Genomic DNA, 23,152 nt, shown 5'->3' with positions numbered 1-23,152 from the left:
GTTGTGATCCTGCAGTGTGGCTGTAAGGAATGTCAAGGCTCTGCTCTTTCCCTCTGGGATGGATTTTGAGGTAAAAACCAGAGCAGGACACAATAAACAACAGCTTTTCTCCTCTGCTTGTAGCTCTGTGGCTCAGCCAACAACATAGGAGCTGGGGCACATCCTTGCAGTGGGCAAAGGGAGAGCTGCTGGTCTGATTTCATCTTTTCCTTCTTGGTGTCTTAAAAACCAGCAGTAAAGGAACACATTCCTTCTTCTTCCCCTCTGCCCTACCTTCCCCTCCTGCCAGAGAGGCACCGCAGGGGGAAAAAAGCCAAAGAACACGTCTCTCTGCAGTTGCACAGGGCTTGTTTCACACTCAGAGGCAAGACAGGAATGTTCAGCAAAGTGGAGCCATCTGTCTTGGGTGCTTCCAGGGCTGTTTGGCTCCACATCACAGGGATCATCTGGAGTGGAGAAGATTGAAGGGCCAGCTTTGTTCACAAGGCTTTAGAAGGTGACATTCTCAGGTGTGGTAAACTTACAGTAGTCACAGAAGGGGGAAAGAGTTAGGAAAAGCTTGGACAAGAAACAAGCATTACTGCAGAAATAAGACACCTCTGCAGGGTATGAATGGTGTAAATGCTTCTAAATGTGCTCAGAGGGGTTTCCCATCACAGCAGGGATAAAAGTGTGCAAAGAAATGGGTAAGTGCTCATATGGTCTTCAGATTTTAAACACACAGATGGGGTTGGCAGGAGATGGGTAAAGATTTTGTGCGGAAAACAAAAATGAAAACTGCTTGGACAAGAAACAGCAGATGAAATTGCTGTGGTGTATTAGGAGTCACCATCACTGGAGCTGTTCAAAATGTGTGAATGGGGCACTTGGGAACATGGTTTCGTGGTGGCCTTGGCAGTGCCAGGGGAAAGGCTGGACTTAATGATATAAACGTTTTTTCCAATTTTAATGATTCTGTGATTCTAAGCATGCTTATGGCAGAAAATAAGAATAGGTAGGGAATTGAGTTCTACCTTAAACTCAAGGTTAGGTAAAGTAGCAGGTTTTGAAGGAAGGAGGAGAAAGAATCCATGGGTCTAGCTAAATAACGTAAACTTCGAGCAAAAGCATAGCAAGAGGTACCTTGGTTTTCACCTCTCAGTGATGTGCACAGCCCTGAGATTACTGTGACAGTGACAGGACAGTGAAGATATAAGTGTGGGTCACACCTCAGCTCTGCCTTGCCATGAAAATCCTCACCCTGAGCAGTGGAGGCACAGGTAAAAAACTGCCTGAAACAGAGCAAAGCATCATCAGGAAAGGGACCCTTCCCACGTGTGAAAACTTGTGAGCGTGTTGTGATTGTCAGCTTGCAGCTAGACCTCAGCACTGGAACTGGTGTAAATGCGGCAGGCAATAATTACACAGCTAATGAGGGATGGGGGTGAAGAGGCTGAGGTGAAGGGGAGGCGGCACTGGGGATACCGCAAAGGGTGAGAAGACGACACAGCAAGAAGCTGGAGGTGAGATGAAGGCTGGAGTGCTCCGGAACGGGAATTCACGGGTGCACACAGAATCACAGAATAGCTGGAGTTGGAATGGACCTCTGGAGAAGATCTAGTCCAAACCCCTACCAAGGCAGGATCACCTGGAGCAGGTGACACAGAAACAGGTCTACACGGTTCTGGCAGGGCTGAGGAGGCGGCGGCGTGCTCCAGGCCGGCGGTGAGGATCCAGCGGGGCCGAGCTGAGGGCTCGGCGGGGCGGGCCCAGCCCGGCGGGACTGCGACTCTCTTCCCCTCGGCGACCAGCGGCGCCATCGCCTCAGCGCGTAGCGGCGGGAAGCGCGCGCAGCCCCGCCCCGCGCACGCGCGCGCTCCCGCACGACGTGTAAACGGCCGAGCTGGGGAGGGGGAAGGGCCGACATTCGAAAAACGTCCTCAGCCTCCCATTGGCCGGCGGCGCCACCCGGCCACGCCTCCCCGCCGCGGGCCGCGGCCCCGCCTCCCCCGAGTGGTCCCGCCGCCGCCGCCATTGGAGGCGCCGCTGCTTTGTGTCCGCCGGGCCCGGTGAGTCCCGGCCTCGCTCGCCCCCGGCGCCGAGCCGGGCGGGACACGGGGCCGCGCCCGGGAGGCCGCGGGTGCTGCGCGCGGGGCGCGGGGGCGGCCTGGCGGCGGCCTGACGGCGGCCTGACGGCGGCCGCCGAAAGAGCCCCGGAACTGCCCTCAGCGCGTCCCCCCCGCCCTCCCCGCCCTGACAGGCCCGGGGGAGCGGGGATGTCGTGACGGGGAGTCGCGATACGCTGCACGGTCACGGCGCGATGTCGCTGTGCGCCCGGCCCGGCACAGGCCCGAGGAGGCGGCCCCGGGCCTCGGGTGTCGCCGGGCCTGGCGCGGGGCGGGCCCGCGGGCCCTCACAAAGGAGGTGCGGGGCTCAAACACGCCTCAAACGCGGCTCTCCCGTCCCGACACAGGGCGAGCCCCGGGGAAGGTCAGAGGTGGAAGGGGCTGACAGGGCCGCGACAGAATAAATAATCGCTATTTATAAACGTAGGGAGCGCCTTGGCGCCCATCGCGGCCTTCCCGCCTTTCGGCTGCTTGGCTGTGCGGTTGTTTGGGGTTTTGCCTGCACTAACTCACTTCCTCAACGCCCGAGAAGTCCCATCACTCGAGGGGAACCTCACTCTGGCTCCGGTGTGGTTCCGTTTCCTAAAAGAGGTCCCTAATTCCCCTCGGCGCTGATAGCAATGGATACAGACGAACGTGTGATGCTTCCAGGCACTTCCGTGTGCCTTCCTGCGGCCAGGTGTTCACAGCCCGCTTAAGGAATGTTAATCACCCTCCCCGTAGTGCACAGATTACCTATAGAGAAGGCTGCTAAATTCCAGAATGGGGCTGTTCCAGGCAGGCTTCCGTTCCAGTATCGCTATCCTTCTTGCCACTCTGGGCTGTGAGGTGTTTTTGGGTAAAACATCGCCAAGGTCTAAGGAGAGAAGGAGCAATTACTGAGGTGGCTCTTGCCAGGCCAGGGGGCCCCAGCACCTTACCTGCTGAGGACAGCTCCAGACTGGGAGCACTGTTCAGAATAAATCATTCCCACGTGTGTTTTAACTGTTTCCCCACAAGTCTGCAAATCACTGGGGAACTGCCTAGCCTGTGCTGCAGAAGGAAAGTTGGATAATGTGAGATTGTGGGTGGGTTCGCTCCTTTATACAGTGTAGCAGAGATTGATAATTTGGATAGTTTGTTTATAGCTGTGGTATAGCTCAGTTACTGGGGTATTTATCACTTCTTAGGAGCCCTACCGAATTATTTCTGGGTTAGCAAGTGTGTCACTTCCCAGTTCTTATCTAACTATTGAGTAAGTGTTGTACTCTGATTTCCCAGCTCATGACTTCTGTTTGCTTTGACCATAAATAGTATTTTTAGCATCTTTGAGAAAGAGTTGGCCAGAAGTCTTTGGCAAGCAGCTCCCATCGAGGCGGGAAAGGTTCGGAAGTGCTTGTGTTTGTAAACAGTGTCCCTTCTCCATGAGAGCAGTGAGAGGAGAGGGAGGTGAGTTCAGTTCAAAAGTGGAGGTGTTTGATGGACTGGGCAGGAAAGCACAAACCTTCCTCAGGTGAGACTTCAAAAAATGGTTGGATAGAATGGGAGATCCTTAGAAATCAGGAATGAGTAGAGAAAAAAAAAACAACTAAAACCCCCACATAATTCTTACTGAGGGGAAGAACCTGGTATAAATACCCGGGAAAAAAGTGGCTTTTGGAGCTTTCTCTCATTTACCTGTGTGAGCTTGCCAATTAATGACCTTTTCAGTTCATCATGCACATTCATCAGGCAGAAGCTCTTTGAATTGTTTTTGTCTTCAGAATATCTTTTCCTGTGGTTTTTTTTCTGTTTCAGCAAAAAGTGACATATAAATCTTTTGGCAGCATTTTGTTACAAATGACCTGGGGTCCTCTGAGGATTTAAACTTCTGTGAGGGGGAATGAAAGTGTTACGTTGATGGACTATAATGGGAGGTGTGGGCAGATTTCTTACAGACTGCAATGAAATAACGGCTTTTATCATGTATAGTTTTGTCTGTAGAATCATAAATGATGGCTGAATAAGTAGTAGTTGGGAGGAGGGTTTATATGATGGTTTTAAATTCCATCTATCTAGGCAAGGAGGAGATGGCCTATAAAAGGGTCAAACCCTGGTTTGTAACACTTGCAGCCTAAATTTTTATTAAGGTGTCAGCAGTTTGTCAAAATTCATGAAGTTGCATCCTGAATTAATACATTTTTTACAAGGATAGGAGATCTTTCAGCAGAGGATTTTCATGTTGGACTTGTTTTAACTTTGTGGCCTGACCTTGTTTTAAACTTAAAGCTGAACTCTGTCCACCCTAATGGGGTGATTTCATCCCGCAGTAGCCAACTGGCATAGACAGTGTGGAGAATTTGGATCAAGGGCCATTCTAGCCTAAAACTGTTTAAAACTGTTGTTCCTCAGAGCTTGTCACCATCATGATCCTGAGCATCAGTGTGGAGATGGATTATTTTGAGACATCTGTGCAGCTAGAAATTCTGCTTCATATTAATCCCTTGGCTGAAGTTTCTGTGAGTTTTAGGTGTGATGATGGAAGTTGCTCACTGACTGTGGCTGTTTAGGGACATGAGGAAAAAGTCCTGGGTGGAGGAATGGAAAATAATCCAGGCAGCTGAAACTATCTGTTCTTGTAAGAGCATCCGTGGACAGCAGGGAGAGGGAACTCTGCAAACCTGAGACGCTTATAGAAACACGTGGTTTTATTGCAAGGGTCGTGGGTAACAGGGCCTGCCTACAGCCACCAGCCTTGGCTGAAGGGATGCCCCAAAGAGAGAGAGAGAGAGGGGTACGAAGTAAGAGGTCAGAGCAGGGTAAGAGAAGTGGCAGGGGTAAGGGAGGTGAGTGAAGTGAGGTAAGAGAGCGAGGTCCTTGTTACAATACATTATATCTCCTTTTGTGTTGAATATTCTGATTTGCATATACCAACCTGATCGAGATACAAAACCTACAGACTTTGCATACAGCCTATGAGAACTGCTATATTACCATATCATTCTGTATTCTAAACTGTAAAGACTACTCTTCTTATCTACCTTTTCCCAGATACCTTGTGGGGTGAGCCCCTTTGTTTGCTATCACCCAACCCATCACCAGCTAATCGCTGTCCTCCTGCCTGCCATGCCTACATCTCAAAGCTAGCTTTCATTTCAATTTCACTCTCAGGTTTTATATTTTTAGTATCTCTTGCCAGGCAATCATATTTGTAGGCTTTTCCTGTCTCACCTTTCCCAGCATGTTCTTACTGCCTTCTGTGCAGGTCAGAGATGGATGGAGAGAGAATCAGAAACCTATAGTGGTTTTCTGTTGAGCTGGTGTTCTTTGTGTGGAGAACAGTGGAGGTGAGGCATTGGTGGTTACTTCTGTTTCAATAAGCAGATGTGGGGAGTGAGCTGGCTTGGGGCTGCTGGTATTGGACCCTAACAGAGACAAGTGCTGAGCTCAGCCCTGGGCAGGGGCAGGAGCATCAGCCCCACTCTAGTAATGTGCCTTTTTGTTTGTTTTTTGTTTTTTTCCCTTTCTTCTTCTTCATTGAAAGCGGCATCTGTGCGTGCAGAAGGGCAGGGTTTAATTTTGGCTGTGCACTGTAAAAATCAGGACAGGCATGGTGTAAGTTGGGTTAGGTTGCATTCATGGCATTTGCAGTCAGAGGCTCAAATTCAATACTGAACGAAAATGTTTTCAAATGAAAATACATCTTTAGGCTTAAAAAACCTCTCCTTTGAGTCTCTGAGTGTAGGAATTTCTGTGGTTGGATGCTACAAGTGTGAAGGATTTTTGCTATGCTCCCCTGAGCCCTAAAGGTTTGTTGTTCCTACCTAACCGCATCCAGGGAAAGAGTGGGTGGAAATGGACACTTGTAACACAGGCTGAGGAATGTCCTGCGTGGCAAATGGGGAGCTCTGGGATGTGTGTGCTGGACCACTGCTCCAGATTAATTGAAGCAAGCTGCTCTGTGCAGCCTGCAGTGCGTGGGGCTCAGGTAGCATGGAGCAGAGCCCTGGAGCCTCCACCACAGCAGAGGTGCAAATGCAGACCTTGGAGCTGAATCAGGGAAATTCCAGGGAGCTGGGACAGCTCCTGGGAAATGGTGGCCCTAAGGATTGGGACAAAACTTGTCAGATGCAGCAGGAAGGATGGGAATGCCAGCTGTGCTTAGCCACATGCTGAGTTTCCAAGTGGGTTGACAAATAAGGAGCAGAAGTTGGAACTAACTTTGCATTCTTTATTCAGTAACATATTTTATTAGTCTGCAGGACTTTAGGCTGGTTTAAGTGGGCTCCTGGGCTGACTTAGCACAGGCAGCTCCACGGGCAGTGGACCACAGACAGCTCCATGAGTGGAAAAGCCAGAGTGCTGGAACCCCTCAGGGGGCAGGCAGTGAGGGCACCAGCTGAGGACTCCTGACAGACACATTTTGTATCTGAAATGTTGCTGGATGATATACTGTGACCATGTAGATACTGAGGGTTTGACAAAGTATCTGCTACCTGGGCTGTGTTTAGGGAACAGCTTTGAGGATTTCAGGGGAACAAAGCCTTGAAAGAGCTGTGCAGCTTGCAGTTTAGAAGGTGATGAGTTTTGGCATGTTTGCTTTGGATTTGCAGAAGTATTAACATTTCCTGTGCTTTTTTTCTACGGTTTCCAAGTAATTTAAATACTGTTGTGCATTATAGAGTAGTCAGTAATTGTCAGTAATCAATAGCCTGGTTTTTAAACCTAGTTTTACTTTGCTTTTTAAGGCTTTCTGATAACAAACTGCTGTTCTTGCTTGCATCACTTGGCAGATTGTTGGATTTGTACCCCTTGATGCCCTGTCTTCTAATCTGCAAGTGCATAAAACCTTGTTTTAGCCCTTTTTGACCTCATTTCTAGGCTGGTGTTGGGTACTTGGTACCCAGTCACATCTAAGTACATCAGTCACCTGTAGGTGTCATGTGACAGTAAGGGGACACCCCACTGGCCCAGGATTGGATACACTTCCTCATTTTTCCATTGCATATTTGTTTTCAGCCTGCTCAGCCTACCCTGAGTCCCTGTGAGCTGGAGTTTCTACCAGCCTGACACTGGATTGACACCAGCTTCTTTGTGTGTATTTTAGGCACAAAAGTGAGGAATTGTGCTGTATTAAGTTGTACTGTTGAGAGCAAAAAGACTCCAGTGCTTTATACACTGATCTAAACAAAAGGGTTTTCAGAACTTGGGGAATTTAAAGTCAAAGTTGGGAGTACTGTTTTCCTGCAAGTGTCATGCAGGTCACACAGTTTAAAAATAATTAAACCCCAGGACCATGTCAGCCACAGTGTGGCTTGTGTGCGTGTTTAATCGCAGGGAATGTGTCTTTTGTAGCCCCCAACTGGTTTCCCTGAGTGGGAATCTGTAGTTGGTTATTTTAGGACTTACTTCAAAATTCTGGCATTTTCTTAAAGGGCTTTAGACTCTGCTTGCTAGAAAAAACACTGGGTATTGAGCTGAAGCCTGGTGAAAATTTTCATTTTTTTCACTTTCCACACTTGAGGAAGGAAGGTCCCTTAAAACAGGCCAAATTTTTTTAAAGTGCTCTGCTATATTCTATGTATTCTAGTTGTCAGTATATTTTCACATCCTGACATTTCACAAGAAGGCTTCATTCATCTCATTCTTTTGTTTTGCTGGTATGTGGTTGTATTTTGATCTTTCTGTTTTGCCTCAGAAGAAAACATGCAGTGCCGTTGGGCTTTGCTTTCCCTGGTGCTGAGGCAGGACCAGTTCCCTGTGGGTTTTCAGAGTGGCTGTTCAGTTCCTGTCAGAGGTGCCTCTGACTGATTGGGGATCCCCACTGTTGAGTAATGACAGGAGTAATGTATTTTTGGGCGTACAAGAAGCGGTGGTGTTGTGATACAGAGCATCCACTCTTGCAATGAGGAGAGCAGTGCTGAAACTGTGGTGAAAGTCAGCTTGAAAACAGGGCTGGGACAGATGCTGGGTCTGTTCAAGACGGAAACACTCAGAGTGGAGAAATACCTATTGAAAAAGAAAGCTTATGGTAAGTGCCTGCCTTCAGAGCAAAAGGAGACAGGCAGAGTAGGTGACAACGGGGCATTTGGCTGTTTCTCTGTCAGATAGAGAGGAGGGCAGGCTGGAGCTTCTCTTTGGATGCATTTGGGACAGGTCCAGCGTGGTTTGCTGGAGGTGAGGCTTTGCTTCTGAGGTTTTTAAAGGGGATGCTGAGAGGAAGTGAATGAACCAGCGAATCCCAGTTTTGTGACGGAATTAGTGGAGTCCCTCTCCTTAGGAGAGGCCAGTGCAGGCAGATGGGCAGCAGGTAAGAAAGACTGTAAAAGCGTAATAGTGGAGGGTGAGACTTGATAACGGTTAAACTAAGCTTAACTCACTTGTTATCCATGACAGTGCATGTGTTTGGAGCAGAGCTTTGGCAAGCTTATGTATTTTGTCAGAAGGCATGGAGATTGCTCTTCTGATTGTCATTTTTTGTCAAAAGATTCCTTAATTTCTTTAAATTGCATGGGGTTTAGTTTGAAGGGGCATGGCTTGGGTTCCCAATGCTTGTATCTTCTGCCTGACAGATGTAATGGTGTAATTCTCTAGTTCCATGTGCCAGCTCCTGCTTTTACCCAAAGTCACTGAGTGAGCAGTTCCCTCACTCAGGGCACAGTGCAATGGCTGCTTCTCATCAATGCTTGCCCTTAACTTAAAAAGCCTTTTTATCTTTCAGCCATCTTCTAATGGAGCAGAGCAGGTCTGGCTTGTACCTTTCGCATTTCTGCTCCACCCGTAGCTCACCAGTTTTCGTGCATGTTTTAGCACCTTTGTTGAATGCAAGTATTGCTTGTCAGTTGTGTTAGTCATTAAGTCATTTAGCCTTTTCTTTTTAATCTTTAATTTGATAGATACGTGGATGTAGATTTTTTGTTTTGTTAATTTTCACACCACATCTTTTCTGTACTTTAGGTTGACTCCTCACTGCACTGTGAAAACCATTAGGAAAAAGTCCTTGGGGTTAAAACCTGGGGCTCCACAGTTACCTGCACTTGGGGCTAGAAATTAATTTTAAATGTCGACTGATCTGTCTGAAGCTGAACCCGTACATCATAAGGCGCTTCCACTCTTAACGGGAGCTCAGCTGATCCACACGGACAAGTTAAGTGAGGTAGGGGCTGGCCCTTTCTCCAAGCTTGCCCTTGGATCAGTCCTTGACTTCCAGTCCTGCTCAAGGTTACTCAGTACTCTTTTCTCCCCTGCTTCTAGGAAACTCGGCTGGGAGTCTAACAAACTCTGCTTCCCCTTCCCTGCTTTTCTTGAGATGATGTGTCTGTCAAAATTCTCAAATGCTCCTCTCATTTAATTTGGAATTGAAATTACTTCTTTTATAACCATAAAATGTGGAACTATCCTCTCCTAGTAGGCTTTGAAGAAGCTGGTTTGAGAGCTGCTGTCTTTTAACATTCTAAAAAATCCAAACCACATTTCTACCTATGCTGCTTTGATTTACTTTAATCCCATTTCAAAACTTTCAGATTCTTTCCAGCATCTGTGCTGATTTTCACATGCTTTTTGTAGAAAGTGGAAGACGACACAATGCCAATCCGTCGCTCGGTGAATGCTTCTTCCCGGGAAACTCCTCCCAAAAGCAAACCTGCCGAAGGGGAAGAGGTCAAAGGAGGTACAGTCATAGTTCTAGAGGGGGTTTATGTATATCCAAACATAGGCTCTGAATCTCCTGGAAAACCCTACAGCCAGGATGATAATATTATTAATGTTTGGCTCCCTGTCCCAGACTTTTCCAGGATTTGTGTTTTGCAGACACTGTTTTCAGTCTGAACCCACTTGTTTTGTCTTTTATACCCAGTGTCATTCCAGACATGAAAGTATGGCTAAATATCATCCCTTTTAAGTTTGCACATCCTTTAGGGTAAAGAAATTATGAAATTTCAGTAGTGTCTGAAAGATGATTTGAGATCAAAAGGTGGAGTTAATGAATGGAAAAACAGAGTATTCATTTTTTTCCTCTATTTTTCTGAGCAAAAATGTTTTACCACAACATGTCATGCAATCTAGCCTGATACTAATGTGGCTGGTCTTAGCAGCTTGGCCTCAGTGTCCCAGAATGAGTCATTTCACTACTACAATCAGTTGACTTCACTCTTTGTCCTCTTTGGTGTCACCAAAGAAAAAAAAAAAAAAAAAAAAAAAAGCTACCTACAAAACTGACTCGTAAATTACTGTGTATTTTAAATGCCTCCCTGGGAAAACTGCAAAGGAATGTATCAGAAATGCTTAAGCTGCACATGGCAGTGTTGGTGGGCAGTTATTTATCCAAAGAGTATGGAATTTCAGTGTATATGCGTTTTGTCTAGTGGGCAGCCCAGTCTCTAAGGCCAATTCTCATCTAAATATACTTTTATGTATTTTTTATTTCCTTGATAAATTGATTTCTGACTGGATTTGATCCTTCTGATATACAAGTGCTCCTGCCAATGCATGTGCCACCTAAAGCTTTGCCAAGTCTGGGAAAATGTGATGGAATTGTAATTATCCTTCAGGTGCTTTTGTGTTTGAAAACAACTGGGTCATAAGCAAAGCTACTTCTTATAATCCCAGGCCTGTCTGCAACAGCAACTTGTGGAGCTAAGAGGAGAACACTGTTGGAACTGGTTAATTGTCAAAATGTTGCATTATATTGTTTGCAACATTATATAATTATGTTATTCTGGCATTTGGGGTCTGATTGTACCTTTATTGAAGCTTTTTTTCAGTACTTTTCTTCACTTCTTAAATTGCTTTTAAATAACACATTTAAGTTAGTGAAAATAATTTGGTGGGAAATAATAAGTGGGGTGTGTGCTTAAGTTTAGCTTTTTTTTTTCCCCTCTGCCTTCCTAAAGAATAAAAGCTGGTTTTGGACAGTGACTTGATGCTTTTTCACATTTTCTAGATGCAGAAGTCACCTCTGAGGAATCTGCCTCTGCTGGAGAGGAACAAGAGACTGAAACCCTGCCTGCTGCATCCAGTGAAGCAGAACAGCCAAAGGAACCTGAGAATGAAGGGAAGGAGGAAACAAAGCCCTCAGAAGAAACCAAAAAGGAGTAAGGCTTGCTTGGCGCTGAATTCAGGGATTTGGGTAGGATTCTGAAATAAATCAGGCTCTACAGAGAGAAAAGATAGTGGGAGAGAAAAGGAGAATGGGTGCCTTACGGCGCCTCTCCTTATGATACTTCCTAAGGAAGAAGCTACTGATCACATGGAGCTGCTGTTCTGGAATATGTGAGGCTGAATAGTGATGCAAGGTCTCTTTTTTGCTAATAGAAGCATCAAAATTGTCTTTAAGTTATGTTCTCTTAAATAATGACAGATGTTCTGGGCTTTTTTTTGTGTTCTTGTCCTGGTTGTTGGCTTGTTTTAGTGCCTCTTGTCTTACTATTGCTCTGTATTTTCCCTAAGTGAGAAGGATCAGTCGAAGGAGAAGGAGAAGAAGGTGAAGAAGACAATCCCTGCGTGGGCCACGCTCTCTGCCAGCCAGCTGGCTCGGGCACAGAAGCAGACTCAGATGGCAGCCACCTCCCGACCCAAAATGGATGCAATTTTAACTGAGGCCATCAAGGTAAGCAGGACACAAATGTGGTTTTTATTCACTTTATGTCCTAAAACATATGATTTCAGCTTCCTGAGGTGCAGGTGACAGTGCTGTGTGTTAGCAGGAAGCTGGGAGTGTAAGATGGGTGTGCTTGTGCCTGGAATCCCTTGGAGCTAACATGTAAGTCCATTAGGATGATGAGGGGCCCTGTAGCTGATTTCTTTGTTTAGAAATTGTTTCCCTCCCTAATTACATTGTAAAGAACAGCTAAGATGGCATAACCTGGTTGATTGCTGTCATATTTTTTTTGCTGTACCTCCTAGCCACATTTAACTTCATTTACCTGGATTCAGCCATCTATTTGATACATGTGCTTTCTTTTAGAATTAGCTTACTCTAACTCAGAACAGACAGAGATACTGTAAACCTGCATTCTGAAGTGGTCTTGTTTTACTTTATGCCTCCTGATTTTAAGAGGAGATCTCTGCTGTTGTAGCTGTGCTGCTACTCTCCCCTCAAGGCTTGGTTGCTCCCTTCAGAGGAGGCCTGGACTCCCACCAGCCTTAACTGCAAGATGACCTTTCCATGTATCTTCAGAAGATGAACTTCACCTTAGGTTTCACTAATTTACTGATGTCAATCCTACATCTTCTTAAAAAAAAAACAGGTGGCAGGTTGTTCTGATTTAATGATTACTCTGTCTGGCATTAATAAAATGTTAGTAAATCAGTTGTGCAGCTTTGCCAAAAGGTGACTGTTTTGTATTTTAAGCCATTCCATGTGAGTGCTTTGGAGCAGGGGAGCAGTAAGTATGTGCTTGCTGTGCTGCTTTTGTGTTGTTTGTATTCCGTTCATCTACTCAGAAGGGGAAAGCGAAGTATTTTGTTAGTCATGTTTTATACTTGATTCACAAGGGGGAAAAGGCCAGCCCTGGCATCCTGTGGTGGTCTGCGTGCATCAGTCCAATCTCTGTTCTTCCACCCCACTCAGGATAATTGCAGTGTAGGTGGTTTCTAATGTTTTGTTTCTGTTTCAGGCCTGCTTTCAGAAGAGCGGTGCCTCGGTCGTTGCAATACGGAAATACATCATCCACAAATACCCTTCCCTGGAGCTGGAGAGGAGGGGATACCTCCTGAAGCAAGCATTGAAAAGGGAGCTGGAGAGGGGGATCATCAGGCAGGTAAGAGCTGCTTTGTGGAGCAGCACTGGAGATGGCATTGCTGAAGAGGGACTATTTCCAAGGGCCTGGAGTGACAGGACAAGGGGGAATGGCTTTGGAGTGCCAGAGAACAGGGTTAGATGGGATATTGGAAAATGATCCTTCCCTGTGAGGACGGAGAGGCCCTGGCACAGGCTGCCCAGAGAAGCTGTGGCTGCCCCTGGATCCCTGGCAATGTTCAAGGCCAAGCTGGACAGGGCTTGGAGCACCCTGGGATAGTGGAAGGTATCCCTATCCATGGCAGGGATAGAGCTGGGTGATTTTTAAGATCCCTTCCAGCCAAAACCATCCCATGGTTCTGGGAACTGCATAGGAATTTCTTAACTTCATTAGAGGATCTGTGGAATGAGCATATTCTCCCTCATGGACGTTCATCACTCTCAGTCTCTGCTTTTGTTGAACACTGGCAGGATGTCAGCACTATTCTATCAGTTGCATACTTGGCACCTTTGGTTTTTGTGCAATTCCTGGCCATTTCTGGGTGTTTTGTTACACAGCATTGTAGCAGCACGTGAGTCCAGCACTGTCCAACTGCAGCAGTTGTGAGTTTTAATTTTGTAATTTATGCCTATGTTATCTGTCAGGATCTGGTCAGGACAGCAGTTTCAGTGGGCTCAAATCAGGCCTCTGCCATAAAAACCCACTGCAGGGTGACAGTGCATTCAGAATCTGCATCATGATGTCAGCGAGTTGTTAGTCTCAGGTTGCTAGTATTGTGAGTTACTCTGTTAAGGACTGAAACTGATTTTCTCTTGAATCAGGTGAAAGGAAAGGGAGCTTCTGGGAGCTTTGTGGTGGTATCTAATGCAGGGAAAACTGTTCCAAAAGCCAGAGACAGAAAGGTAAGATGGATCATTTTAAACAACATTCTGAAATGTATTGCACTGAAGCACGTGTACCTTACCCAATGTTCTCAACACAGTGTTCTACTCCTTGCTGTGCTTTTTTCCCCCAACTACAGCAATTAAAACACCCATCCCACTGGTATCAGAAAGCTACTGTGAGGAATTAACTCCAAGTAGAATGATAAAAATCTCAGGTTTAAAATGTTTGCATTAACCCCCTAGAATTTGGTTCAGAGGCAGAAAAATGAACAACCGTTAAACTCTTCCTCTGTCTCTGTGTGGCAGAGAGAGATGCCTCTCAGGTATTGGAAGAGTTTTATGCTCTCTACTGCTGTGTATGTTTTATCTGTTGTGTGGATAAAGGGAAGACTCCAGTCTTTAGGACTGTGGGGAATGTTTTCCCATCAGCTGTGTGAACAGAGGGAGGAAGAAGAAAATATCCCAAGGCTTCTGGAAGAAAGCTTCTGATTGCTGGGTGTTGTTGAGGACTAATGTGAAGGGGGAATGGTTTTTTGAACTTCACAGTTAGTTGTGGTTCCAGCACTGCTGATCTCCACTCCTTGCTGTGCTGAGTGTGTGAAACACATTCATAATGCTGCAGTTACAAAATATTTAGCTGGAATTGCCAATCCCTTGAGATTAGACAGGTGAAGTTAGACAGGTAACACCTTGGTGGTCATCTCTTGCCTCCTGGGGAGACCAAAAGCCCTAAAACTGAAAGAAATGTTCACACACTTGGTGTAGGACCTAATTGCAGTGGAACTTTTTAAACAGAGCTCACTGGCTCCCTGAGAAGTGCGAGCAAGGCAGCTGACACCTGCTGATACATCACCTCTCTCTGCAGCATATGGGTGTCTTTGTTCCCAGTTACTTTCTCTGTGTTGTAGCAAAACAAATGTTTTAGATGAATTTGTCTGGCAGGGGAGCAGCTCCCTCACCCATTGCACTGTTTGCAGAGCTGCTGTTCAGCATCAAATCACTGAACTTCAGCACATTGTCTTTATAAAGAACAGACCATTTTTCCCTGATTGTCCCCTCTCATAGTAACAAAAGGGGTGGAGGAAAACTCAGAATGGAACATTAGCTTCAGTCAAGATTTTATTATGTTATTAAAAAAAACCAAAAAAACAAAAAAGAATTCCTGTTTAACTGTTTATTTTGGGGAAGACTTGATTTGTGTAAACAGGTTCTGTCTTTGATGAGTTTTAAGTTTCATGTCAGCATGTATCATCATCTTCACAGAAAGGGTTGTATGTAAAGCATTGGCCCAGGGGATCCAGGGAGTCACCATCCTTGGAAGTCTTAAAAAAACCTGCAGATGCTTGGGGATGTGGTCTGGTGGTGAATGTGTCGATGCTGGTTAATAGTTGGACTCGATGATCTTGGAAGGCTTTTTCAGACTGAATAATTCTGTGACTCTATGATTTTTCTTCTGTCTCATTGAAGGGTGGGACAGGAAAACGTCTATAGAAAGAGGAAGGAAATAATTAAAAATACAGATGTTAGGTACTCAGCAATTTGTATTTGTAAAGTTTTCCTAAAACTCCTATGAAAATTCAGCCAGATTTGCTGTGCATCTCTTCAGCTGCAAAACATTTTAAGTTGTTAAAGAGCTGCCTTACAGCGCCTGAGTTTCCAGCTCAACAGGCAATGTCAGGAGCACTTATCCCCACATGTACATTGCTGGTTCAGAAACCCAGAGTTTTAGGCCCTGCTGATGCATAGAAGTCTTTGTGTTTCAGAAAAGCACTTTGGCTCTGAGCGCAGAGCAGCAGGTGAAGCTGGAGGATGTCCTGCCGCTGGCTTTCACTCGCCTCTGTGAGCCCAAAGAAGCTTCTTACAGCCTGATCAAGAAATACGTGTCTCAGTATTACCCCAAACTCAAAGTAGATATAAGGTAAGTGCTGAGAGTTGCCTTAGCAAGCAGAGGATTGGGGAAACTCAGCCTTCCTCTGGTTTTGTATTGCTTCATGATGATTCAATGCGGTATTTAAGGCAGGTGCTGCTCTGAGTTGCGGGACCTGTGGGAAAGCTTGAGGAAAAGCTGTGCCTTTTCCTGTGTCCCTCCACATCCCATCTTTGCTACTGACACCACCAGCAGTACTGCTCAGCACACCTTAACCACCACACCCACACCTAATTACTGCCTGGATGTGAAGGCCTCTGCTTGAGGTCTCACCCCCCTTGGATCTGTATGCTTTAGCCAGCACATATGTACAGTAGTCTATAGGCTGACCTGTATGGAGCGACTTGAGACTTGGGAAGCAAAACTAGGAAAACCCTGCGTGTCACCTCTAATAGGGTCCTGTTGGCCCCTTGTTTACCTGTGAGCTGAGTGCCCACCATGTCCAAATGTGCTGCTCAAGCACATTGGATCCTTGCCAGGGCTGCATGCCCGGAGCTGCTGGCAGTGCTGTGACATTGAGCCTGTGACGCTGCTCAGCTCCCAGCACGGTGCCGTGTTCTGCCCAGGCAACAAGCCTTGCTGACAGGTCTCCATTTACAGTGTCTGCATGTAGGCAGACACTCTAAGTGCTGCTCTGCTCACATGCTGCAAAGCGCTGTTTCTCTGTTTGTTTTTGGAGCTGTCAGTGTGTGTCAGTAAAGCTTTCTCCTCCTGTGTTTCAGACCCCAGCTGCTGAAGAACGCCCTGCAGAGAGCTGTAGAGAAGGGCCAGCTAGAGCAGATCACAGGGAAGGGAGCATCTGGGACATTCCAGGTCAGTCACTGGGTTTATCTTTGTTGATCACAAGCCTTGGATGTCAGTTACTGCGCCTTGTCCCCTGGTTTCACTGGGTAGCCCTTTCTTCAGCAGCCTGGTGTGCTCAGCACTTGTCCAGCCATGAAGGAGTAGGACTCTTGCTCTCCTCTTGGTCTCTGTTTCAGGAGCAGACCCCTGTTCTTTTGCTGAGCGTGCTGCATGCACTGCTCAGCTCTGACTCACCAGCACAGTAAGGAGCTGGTGGGGTAAATTTTCCTCTCCATCCCTCACTGGAAGTGCAGCAGGTACCCCAGATGCCTGCGACATCTTTTACTTATGTGTGTGCCATGGAAGTCTCTTGGGTACATTTGGTCCATGGGATGGAGGAAGATGTGATTTATTTTGCTTTCTTCCCTCTGAGCAATAGGCCTTTAGACTGCCACATGCTTGCAGTGTATTTGGGGGCTGGGGTGAGGTGTTGCTGATAAAGCCCCCCAGACCAGCTGACTGACTAGGCCTGCCCTCCCACCTACAGCTGGGAGAGCAGTGTTCCCTGTGCAGTGTTTTAATATTAAACGTATCTGTGCTAATGCAGGAGCGCCGACCCACCTGGTGCAGAGGAGCTTGTCCTGACCTGGTTTGGGAGAATTTTGTCTTGATGCTTTTCTCTTCCTCCTTGGAAAATAGCTGAAGAAATCAGGGGAGAAGCCCCTGCTGGGTGGGACTCTGATGGAAGATGCCATCCTGTCTGCTATTGCGGCCATGAATGAACCGAAGACCTGCTCCACCACAGCACTGAAGAAGTATATCCTGGAAAATTACCCAGGGACCAACTCCAACTTCCAGGGTAAAGTACTGATTCATGTACTGCTTCTATTCTGCATGCTGAGAGAGTCCTGCAGCTGCAGATGTGCCTGTGTAGCACCTTTAAACTGCTCTGTTGAGCTTGCAGGGAGCTGCAGCTGCTCAGCTCTGTGCTGCAGAGATGCTCTGTGGTTTTAATTCCCATCAGTCCCTTTCAAGCTGGACAAAGGCCAGTTCCTGAGACAGAATGCATGATTCTCTTGTCTATAGGCAGGAAGGGGGACTAGTATTTAAGTACTTTATTGTTCTTAAATCACCAAGTTGATTTCATCTCTCTCTGCTTTGAAAGGGACAGCTTGGCATCGATGCAGTTCCTGTTGCTTTTTATTTAGAGAACTTGTGTAGTTTAACTTTCTAAAAACATTCATGAGCACCCCTCTTACTGATTTGTTTGAGGTCCTACTTTGCATCTGATTTTTTAAAGGTCAAACAAATAAAGAGAAAAGCCATCTGCATTTTAGTTGGAAGGGAGATTTGGCATGTCTTTGTTCCCAGGAGTGACACTAATGTCTGGTTTGACTTTCGCCAGAGCAGAGGCTTTCAAGCAGATCTTCTGATGGCTTATTTGGGTTATTTGGGCTGAGCCCTGATGCAGTTGGCTGGTGCTGGAGGTCAGTTGAGGCAGGTTGAGCTCACAGTGGTCTCTGCTCATACCTGAACATAGATCAGTTTGTTCCTGTGGTGTCACTGAGCTGGTGCCATTCCTTAGGAGCAGAGAGGAGATTGCTGATTCCACAGTCTTCACCTGGAGCTGGAGCACATCATCAGCACAGCTGTTTGGTGCAGGGTTACTGACACATAGCACAAGTTCCAGGACTGAAGAAGGCCTGCCCCCAAGCCTTCTGCCAATTAGAAATTGATGTTGAGGGTGACTTCTTAATCTCAGGGCAGGGAAAAGAAGGTTCTAGGCTTCCTAAGCCCTCACATGGTTTATTTTCAGGACTACTGGAAATGTCTCTTAAGGCCTGTGTTTGAGCCAGCCTCCAGTGCTTGTCATTCCTGCAAGGTTGATAAGGAAATCTCAGCTTGCAATCTGTTGTTTTCTTTCTCCTGTTACATAAAAGGAATTCTGATGATCTCTGCTTTGTTCTGAGAGCAACCAGAGGAAGATGTGGTGAGATGTGAAAAGCAGGCGGGTACACACTGCAGAGCCAGAGCTCTGCTCTCCTCCCCAGTTTACGCCTCATTGCAGAACTGGACTTGACTGGAGTCAAATCCTATACGTGCTGTTATTGACCTTTGACACCCAGAGTAAAACCTGCCTTGTAGTTATAAAAACTTTAGAACATGCTTGAGAGTGAGCCTTGTTTTTCCCTGGGAGCTCACTATGTAAATGGCCCCTATAATTCAAGCTGAAAATGGTTTGGAATTGACTAAACAACCCAAGTTTTTGGCCAGAGACAAAGATCCCCGGTACTTGCACACTTTGAGTTTCAATTCTTACACAGTACACAATGGAATGGCTGGAATAAAAGACTGGAATAAAAAGTTCAGTTGTATTTCTAGACCAAATATTTTACCCTTTAAAAAACAAAAAGCAAACCACATTATGGGGAAAAATGCAGCACATACAACATTTAGAACATGAGGAGATCAAAACCAGGTAAAAGGCTTGTTTTAAAACACACTTTAGACTATAGTCTGAGCCTGGGTTAAATTTAGGCAGAGGTAGTTAGTGATGTGGTGCTGTCAAATGATTTATGAAGGAGCATCCTATGATCATGACATCAGAAACATTCACTGTTCTCAACTGCTTCCTTTGGAGAGTTTAAAGCCACTTTTGCCAGGTGCTCAGGAGCAATATCTTGTATCTTGCTTGAAAATTGACTGAGAGGATTTCCCATCCTGACTCCAGCTCTGATTTCAGAGGGCACAGCAGAGAGTTAGGTCAGACAAGAGGATAAAGATAGTAACACAACCTTTCTCTGATTTCTTTTTCACAGTGCATCTACTGAAGAGAACCCTGCAGAAATGTGAGAAGAATGGCTGGATGGAGCAAATTTCTGGGAAGGGCTTCAGTGGAACCTTTCAGCTTTGCTTCCCATATTATCCCAGGTAAAGAGCTTGTCTGTAAAATGATATTCAGGAGTTTTGCACAGCTCAGGTATCAGAGATGAAGTTCATGAGCCAGCCTCCTATTTACAGAGAGGTTGTGGAGGGTTTAATCACTGGTGAGCTGTCACATTGTTACCCATGCTCTGGATAATGGCATTACTTGGGTAAACAGAAAACTGACTTCATTAGCAAGGGAAGCTTTTAAGGGCAGTAGAAATACTGGGTGCAGTATTCTCAGGTAGTCTGTTGTGGTGCTTTTGTTGCAGACTGGGCTATTTAAGTGTTCTGTGCTAAAACCAACTCACCTGAGCAGGGGGGGAGGTGGGTTCTCCATGCCAGGGTGCTCTTAAGGAGCAGGACCCAGCTGTTCCTTCCTTAAGGGAGGAGAGGTGGGAGGATGACCTAGATTAGCTACTCTGAGTCCAAACCAGCCTTTCTTCTGCTGTGAGCTGATATTGTGCTGGGCCATGTGGAGCCCGAGGATGAGGCCTTGGTGTCCCAGGAAGAGCCAAATGGCAGCACAGTCATTGAGGTACCTGCTCCCCAGCTCCCTTTATTGCACACATGAGTCCCCACAGCTTTAGCCATGCTCAGCTGCTGGAGTCTGATCCTGCTCCGTTGTTGTTTCTCTCGCTGGGTTGGCAGGAAAGGAGCAATGAGGGATAGAAATAGAGAAGGTACAGCTTAGGGCTGGTGCATTCCCAGGCTGTCATGCTTCTGTCATTGCAGAAACTAAATGACCTTGGTTTGGGACAGCAGCAATCACAGAATTCCTGGGGGTCTTTCTGGATTAGGCTAAAGCTGTAACCTTAGGGGGAAGCTGCAGTGCCAGAAGACAGCTAGGGTTACCCAGGGTTTGCCTACCCTGGAGTTGTATACTTAGAAGCAAATCGTGCTCTGACCAGACCCCTCTTGTAGCCCAGATGTGCTCTATCCAGAGAAGCAGCAGGATGAGGATTCTGAGGAATCTGATGAGGAAGAAGAGGAGGAATCTGAGGAGGAAGAAGAATCTGAAGAGGAAGAATCTGAGGAGGAAGAGCCACCACCAAAGAAGAGGTATGGCAGCATGAGAGATAGTGGGCTCCTTTGGATGAAATGTGTCTGTCACAGCTATAGAGTGCTCAGGTGTGTCCCTGGATCTGGTCACCTATCCACAGGGCTGTTGCTCAGAGGTGTTGGCAGAAGTTTCTAATTATTCCTTATTCCAGAGATACTGGCCTCCCCCATTCCTTAATTTGAAGCCTTCCTCTTTTCTCCTCTAGATGAGAGAGAGCCTGTGTTTATTCTTTGTGTTGCCTTAGGTCTCCTGCTTTAGAAAGTGTGATGTTTCACATGAAACTTTTGGTATTTATTGCTTCCTTAAAAAAATCTTCCCTACAGTTATTATTTGCAGCTCTGTAGCCAGATATGAGACCTGCCTCACTCAGAATTTGGACTTAATATGAGTGTTGTTTGTTAAGTAATACAATCCTATTTAGAGAGGAGAGATAGTGTTTTGGGCTCTTAATTGTTCTGACAGCTGACTGATTCACTGTCATTATTTATATGTTTATTTGCCTAACAAAGGGGTTGGAAGCCTCGCTGGCAGCTCTGTGGGGATCAGAAGTGCTCAGTGTAGATACCAGAGGAGCTCTTGCTCTTTGGGATTTAGCTCATGGAATGTGCTGGCAAAAGGACAAGGATGCCAAGATGTGCTTCATTTATGCAAATTGCTGACAGCAGCTCTGCTCTGGGTACCGTTTGTGCCTCCACTGAGCTCCTGTGCTGTCTCTTCCTGGCAGGATGCAGAAGAGACCACCCCCCAAATCCCGGAGCAGGGCCCCTCCGATGAAGCGAAGAGAGTCCAAACCCAAGCCAAGGAAAACCCCCACCGCCCACCGGGGCAAAGCAAAGCCCCCTCCCAAGGTCAAAACCCCTGCTAAGAAAGCCAAACCAGCAGCCCCAGCCATCAAGAAAGCCTCTGGGGGCAGCTCTTCCAAGAAACCAGCAGCCAGTGGGAGGAAAGAAGTGAAACCCTCTGCCAAGGGCAAACCCACCATGAGGAAATCTCTCCGGGCAAAAAAGTAAAATGTTTCCAGTGTCAGGGAATCCCACAGTCAAATCCACAATCTTGTTTTATAAGTCAACGTGCATTTGTATTTTAGTTCTGATGCTTAAACACTTCTTTAATTTTTTTTAATTTTTTTTTTCTTGAATGATGCAGAAAAGCTGAAAACTAAATCAAACCAACCCAAGCATTCATTAGATCTCGATGCTGTGCCTCGTGCCTGCCCCTCCCCTGGAACGAGTCATCTTTACTTTCTGCAATAATTTTAGGACTTTTCTAGGACGTCTCTAATCTGTACATTTATGGTGTTCCATGTGGGTTTTGAGGGGGGAGGGTTGGCTTTTAAAACAATTCTTCAAAGAAGATCTTTATATCTTTAGACAGCAGGAACAGGATGATCGGGGGAATGTGATTCTTTAATGAGAAGGTGCCGTGGCAGAGGAATCCTCCCTAGATCCCTGCATGCCGAGGTCCTTGGCACTTCCGTGAGGGATGTGTACATACAGCACTCACACTGAGCCCCGAGGTGCTGCTTTCCTCAGCCACAGGCCCAGAGGGGGCTGCTGAATCAGATCCTCAGCATCTCCTGAGGGTCTGGTGCCAGAGGGGCTCCAAAAGGGGCAGCTCTCAGTTGGGCAGGTGATTTGAATTAGTGTTTCCACACCACATCTGTTACCTTAAAACCCAAATATATCAAAGTCTTCTTGAATCCAACTTTCAATGTTTTTAAGAGATGAAAAGCCTGTTTGTCACCTCTTGTTTACTCTTTTTTAAAGAGAAGTTGGAGAGCTATACAATTGCTAATGTAGAGATGTTCATATGTGAAGAACATGCAGTTTGCTAAAATAAAATGAAACTAGATTCCAGACCTGCCTTCTGTGTCCATTCTCTCCTCACCCCAGCTCCTCCTCCTGGAAAGGTAGAGAAGAGAATACAGTAACCACGGATTGCTGCAGAGGCTGATCTTTGTTTAAAGCCAGCAGGATTTAGCCTGAGCCACTGCCAAGCTCTGTAGTTGGACCAGCTCCTGACATTTTTCTTCCCTGGTTTCTCTGGAGATAAAGGTGAGTGAGAAGAAAAGCTCTGTTGGAACTTCTTGCTGGTCCTCTTCTCCACTTACCAGTGATCACTGAGGGAAAAAAAAACCCAGCTGAAACCTTCTACCCCTCGCCCTGCTCAACAGAGCAGCACCTGCCTTCAGAGCATGTCTCACCATGTCCCCACTTTGCTGTGCCTGGGGCAGTGATGCCAATGGGACCTGACAGTCTCCAATGTGCTGCTGCAAAGAGCTGTGAGGAGGGGAATTACACAGAAAGGGAGAAAACAGCTTCATTGCATTTATTCTTTTCAGCTACTGTCTCAGTGTGCTACCTCTAACTGGGAGTTAAAAAATTCCTATAGAAATGGTCTAAATTGTTCCCAACCCTGTAAGAAGGTACAAACAGCAGGTTAAAAATTGTAGCTAATGGGAAACAGAGTGAAAGCTCTGATCTAAGAGTGATCCACAGAGATGTAAAGCAATTAGGAACATTAGTTTGTTCCTAATTAGCTTGTACTGAAACTATGGGGTTTGTTGGCATTGTGAGATGAAACTTCTCAGTGCTAGCATATTTATGGGGATAAGGAGTCTTCACTGAGGTGCTGGGCACTTTTCAATCTTCCTCTTCCCAATGGCATCCCCACACCAAGAATCTCATGGGTATTTGTTAAAACACTGCTCTGGATGAAACAGATTTCTCACATCCAAGCAAGAGCACCTTGAATTAAGAGTTGTGCCA

At 46.3% G+C, this 23,152-nt stretch overlaps 1 protein-coding gene across 4 annotated transcripts; it reads left to right on the top strand.

Moving 5' to 3' along the window:
- Positions 1 to 1,954: 1,954 nt before the first annotated feature.
- Positions 1,955 to 22,240, top strand: HP1BP3 (heterochromatin protein 1 binding protein 3). 4 transcript variants are annotated; one of them, XM_066334480.1, is made up of 13 exons: positions 1,955 to 2,048; positions 9,021 to 9,219; positions 9,630 to 9,732; positions 11,005 to 11,155; positions 11,511 to 11,670; positions 12,680 to 12,823; positions 13,624 to 13,704; positions 15,450 to 15,604; positions 16,336 to 16,426; positions 17,096 to 17,255; positions 19,216 to 19,327; positions 20,246 to 20,383; positions 21,109 to 22,240. In XM_066334480.1, exons 2-13 carry the CDS (start codon positions 9,124 to 9,126, stop codon positions 21,392 to 21,394), a joined length of 1,677 nt encoding a protein of 558 aa, XP_066190577.1. In that variant the 5' UTR covers positions 1,955 to 2,048; positions 9,021 to 9,123; the 3' UTR covers positions 21,395 to 22,240. The 4 variants fall into 4 exon arrangements, with proteins under 4 accessions (XP_066190577.1, XP_066190580.1, XP_066190579.1 ...); XM_066334482.1 differs by lacking the exon at positions 1,955 to 2,048 and adding an exon at positions 3,309 to 3,597; XM_066334481.1 differs by lacking the exon at positions 1,955 to 2,048 and adding an exon at positions 5,388 to 5,410.
- Positions 22,241 to 23,152: the final 912 nt, after the last annotated feature.

This window comes from Sylvia atricapilla, chromosome 22, assembly GCF_009819655.1.
Source record: "Sylvia atricapilla isolate bSylAtr1 chromosome 22, bSylAtr1.pri, whole genome shotgun sequence".
In the NCBI taxonomy this organism is placed as follows: domain Eukaryota; kingdom Metazoa; phylum Chordata; class Aves; order Passeriformes; family Sylviidae; genus Sylvia; species Sylvia atricapilla.
The sequence above is the reverse complement of the archived record's forward strand: the minus strand, read 5'-3'. Positions and strand labels throughout refer to the sequence as shown.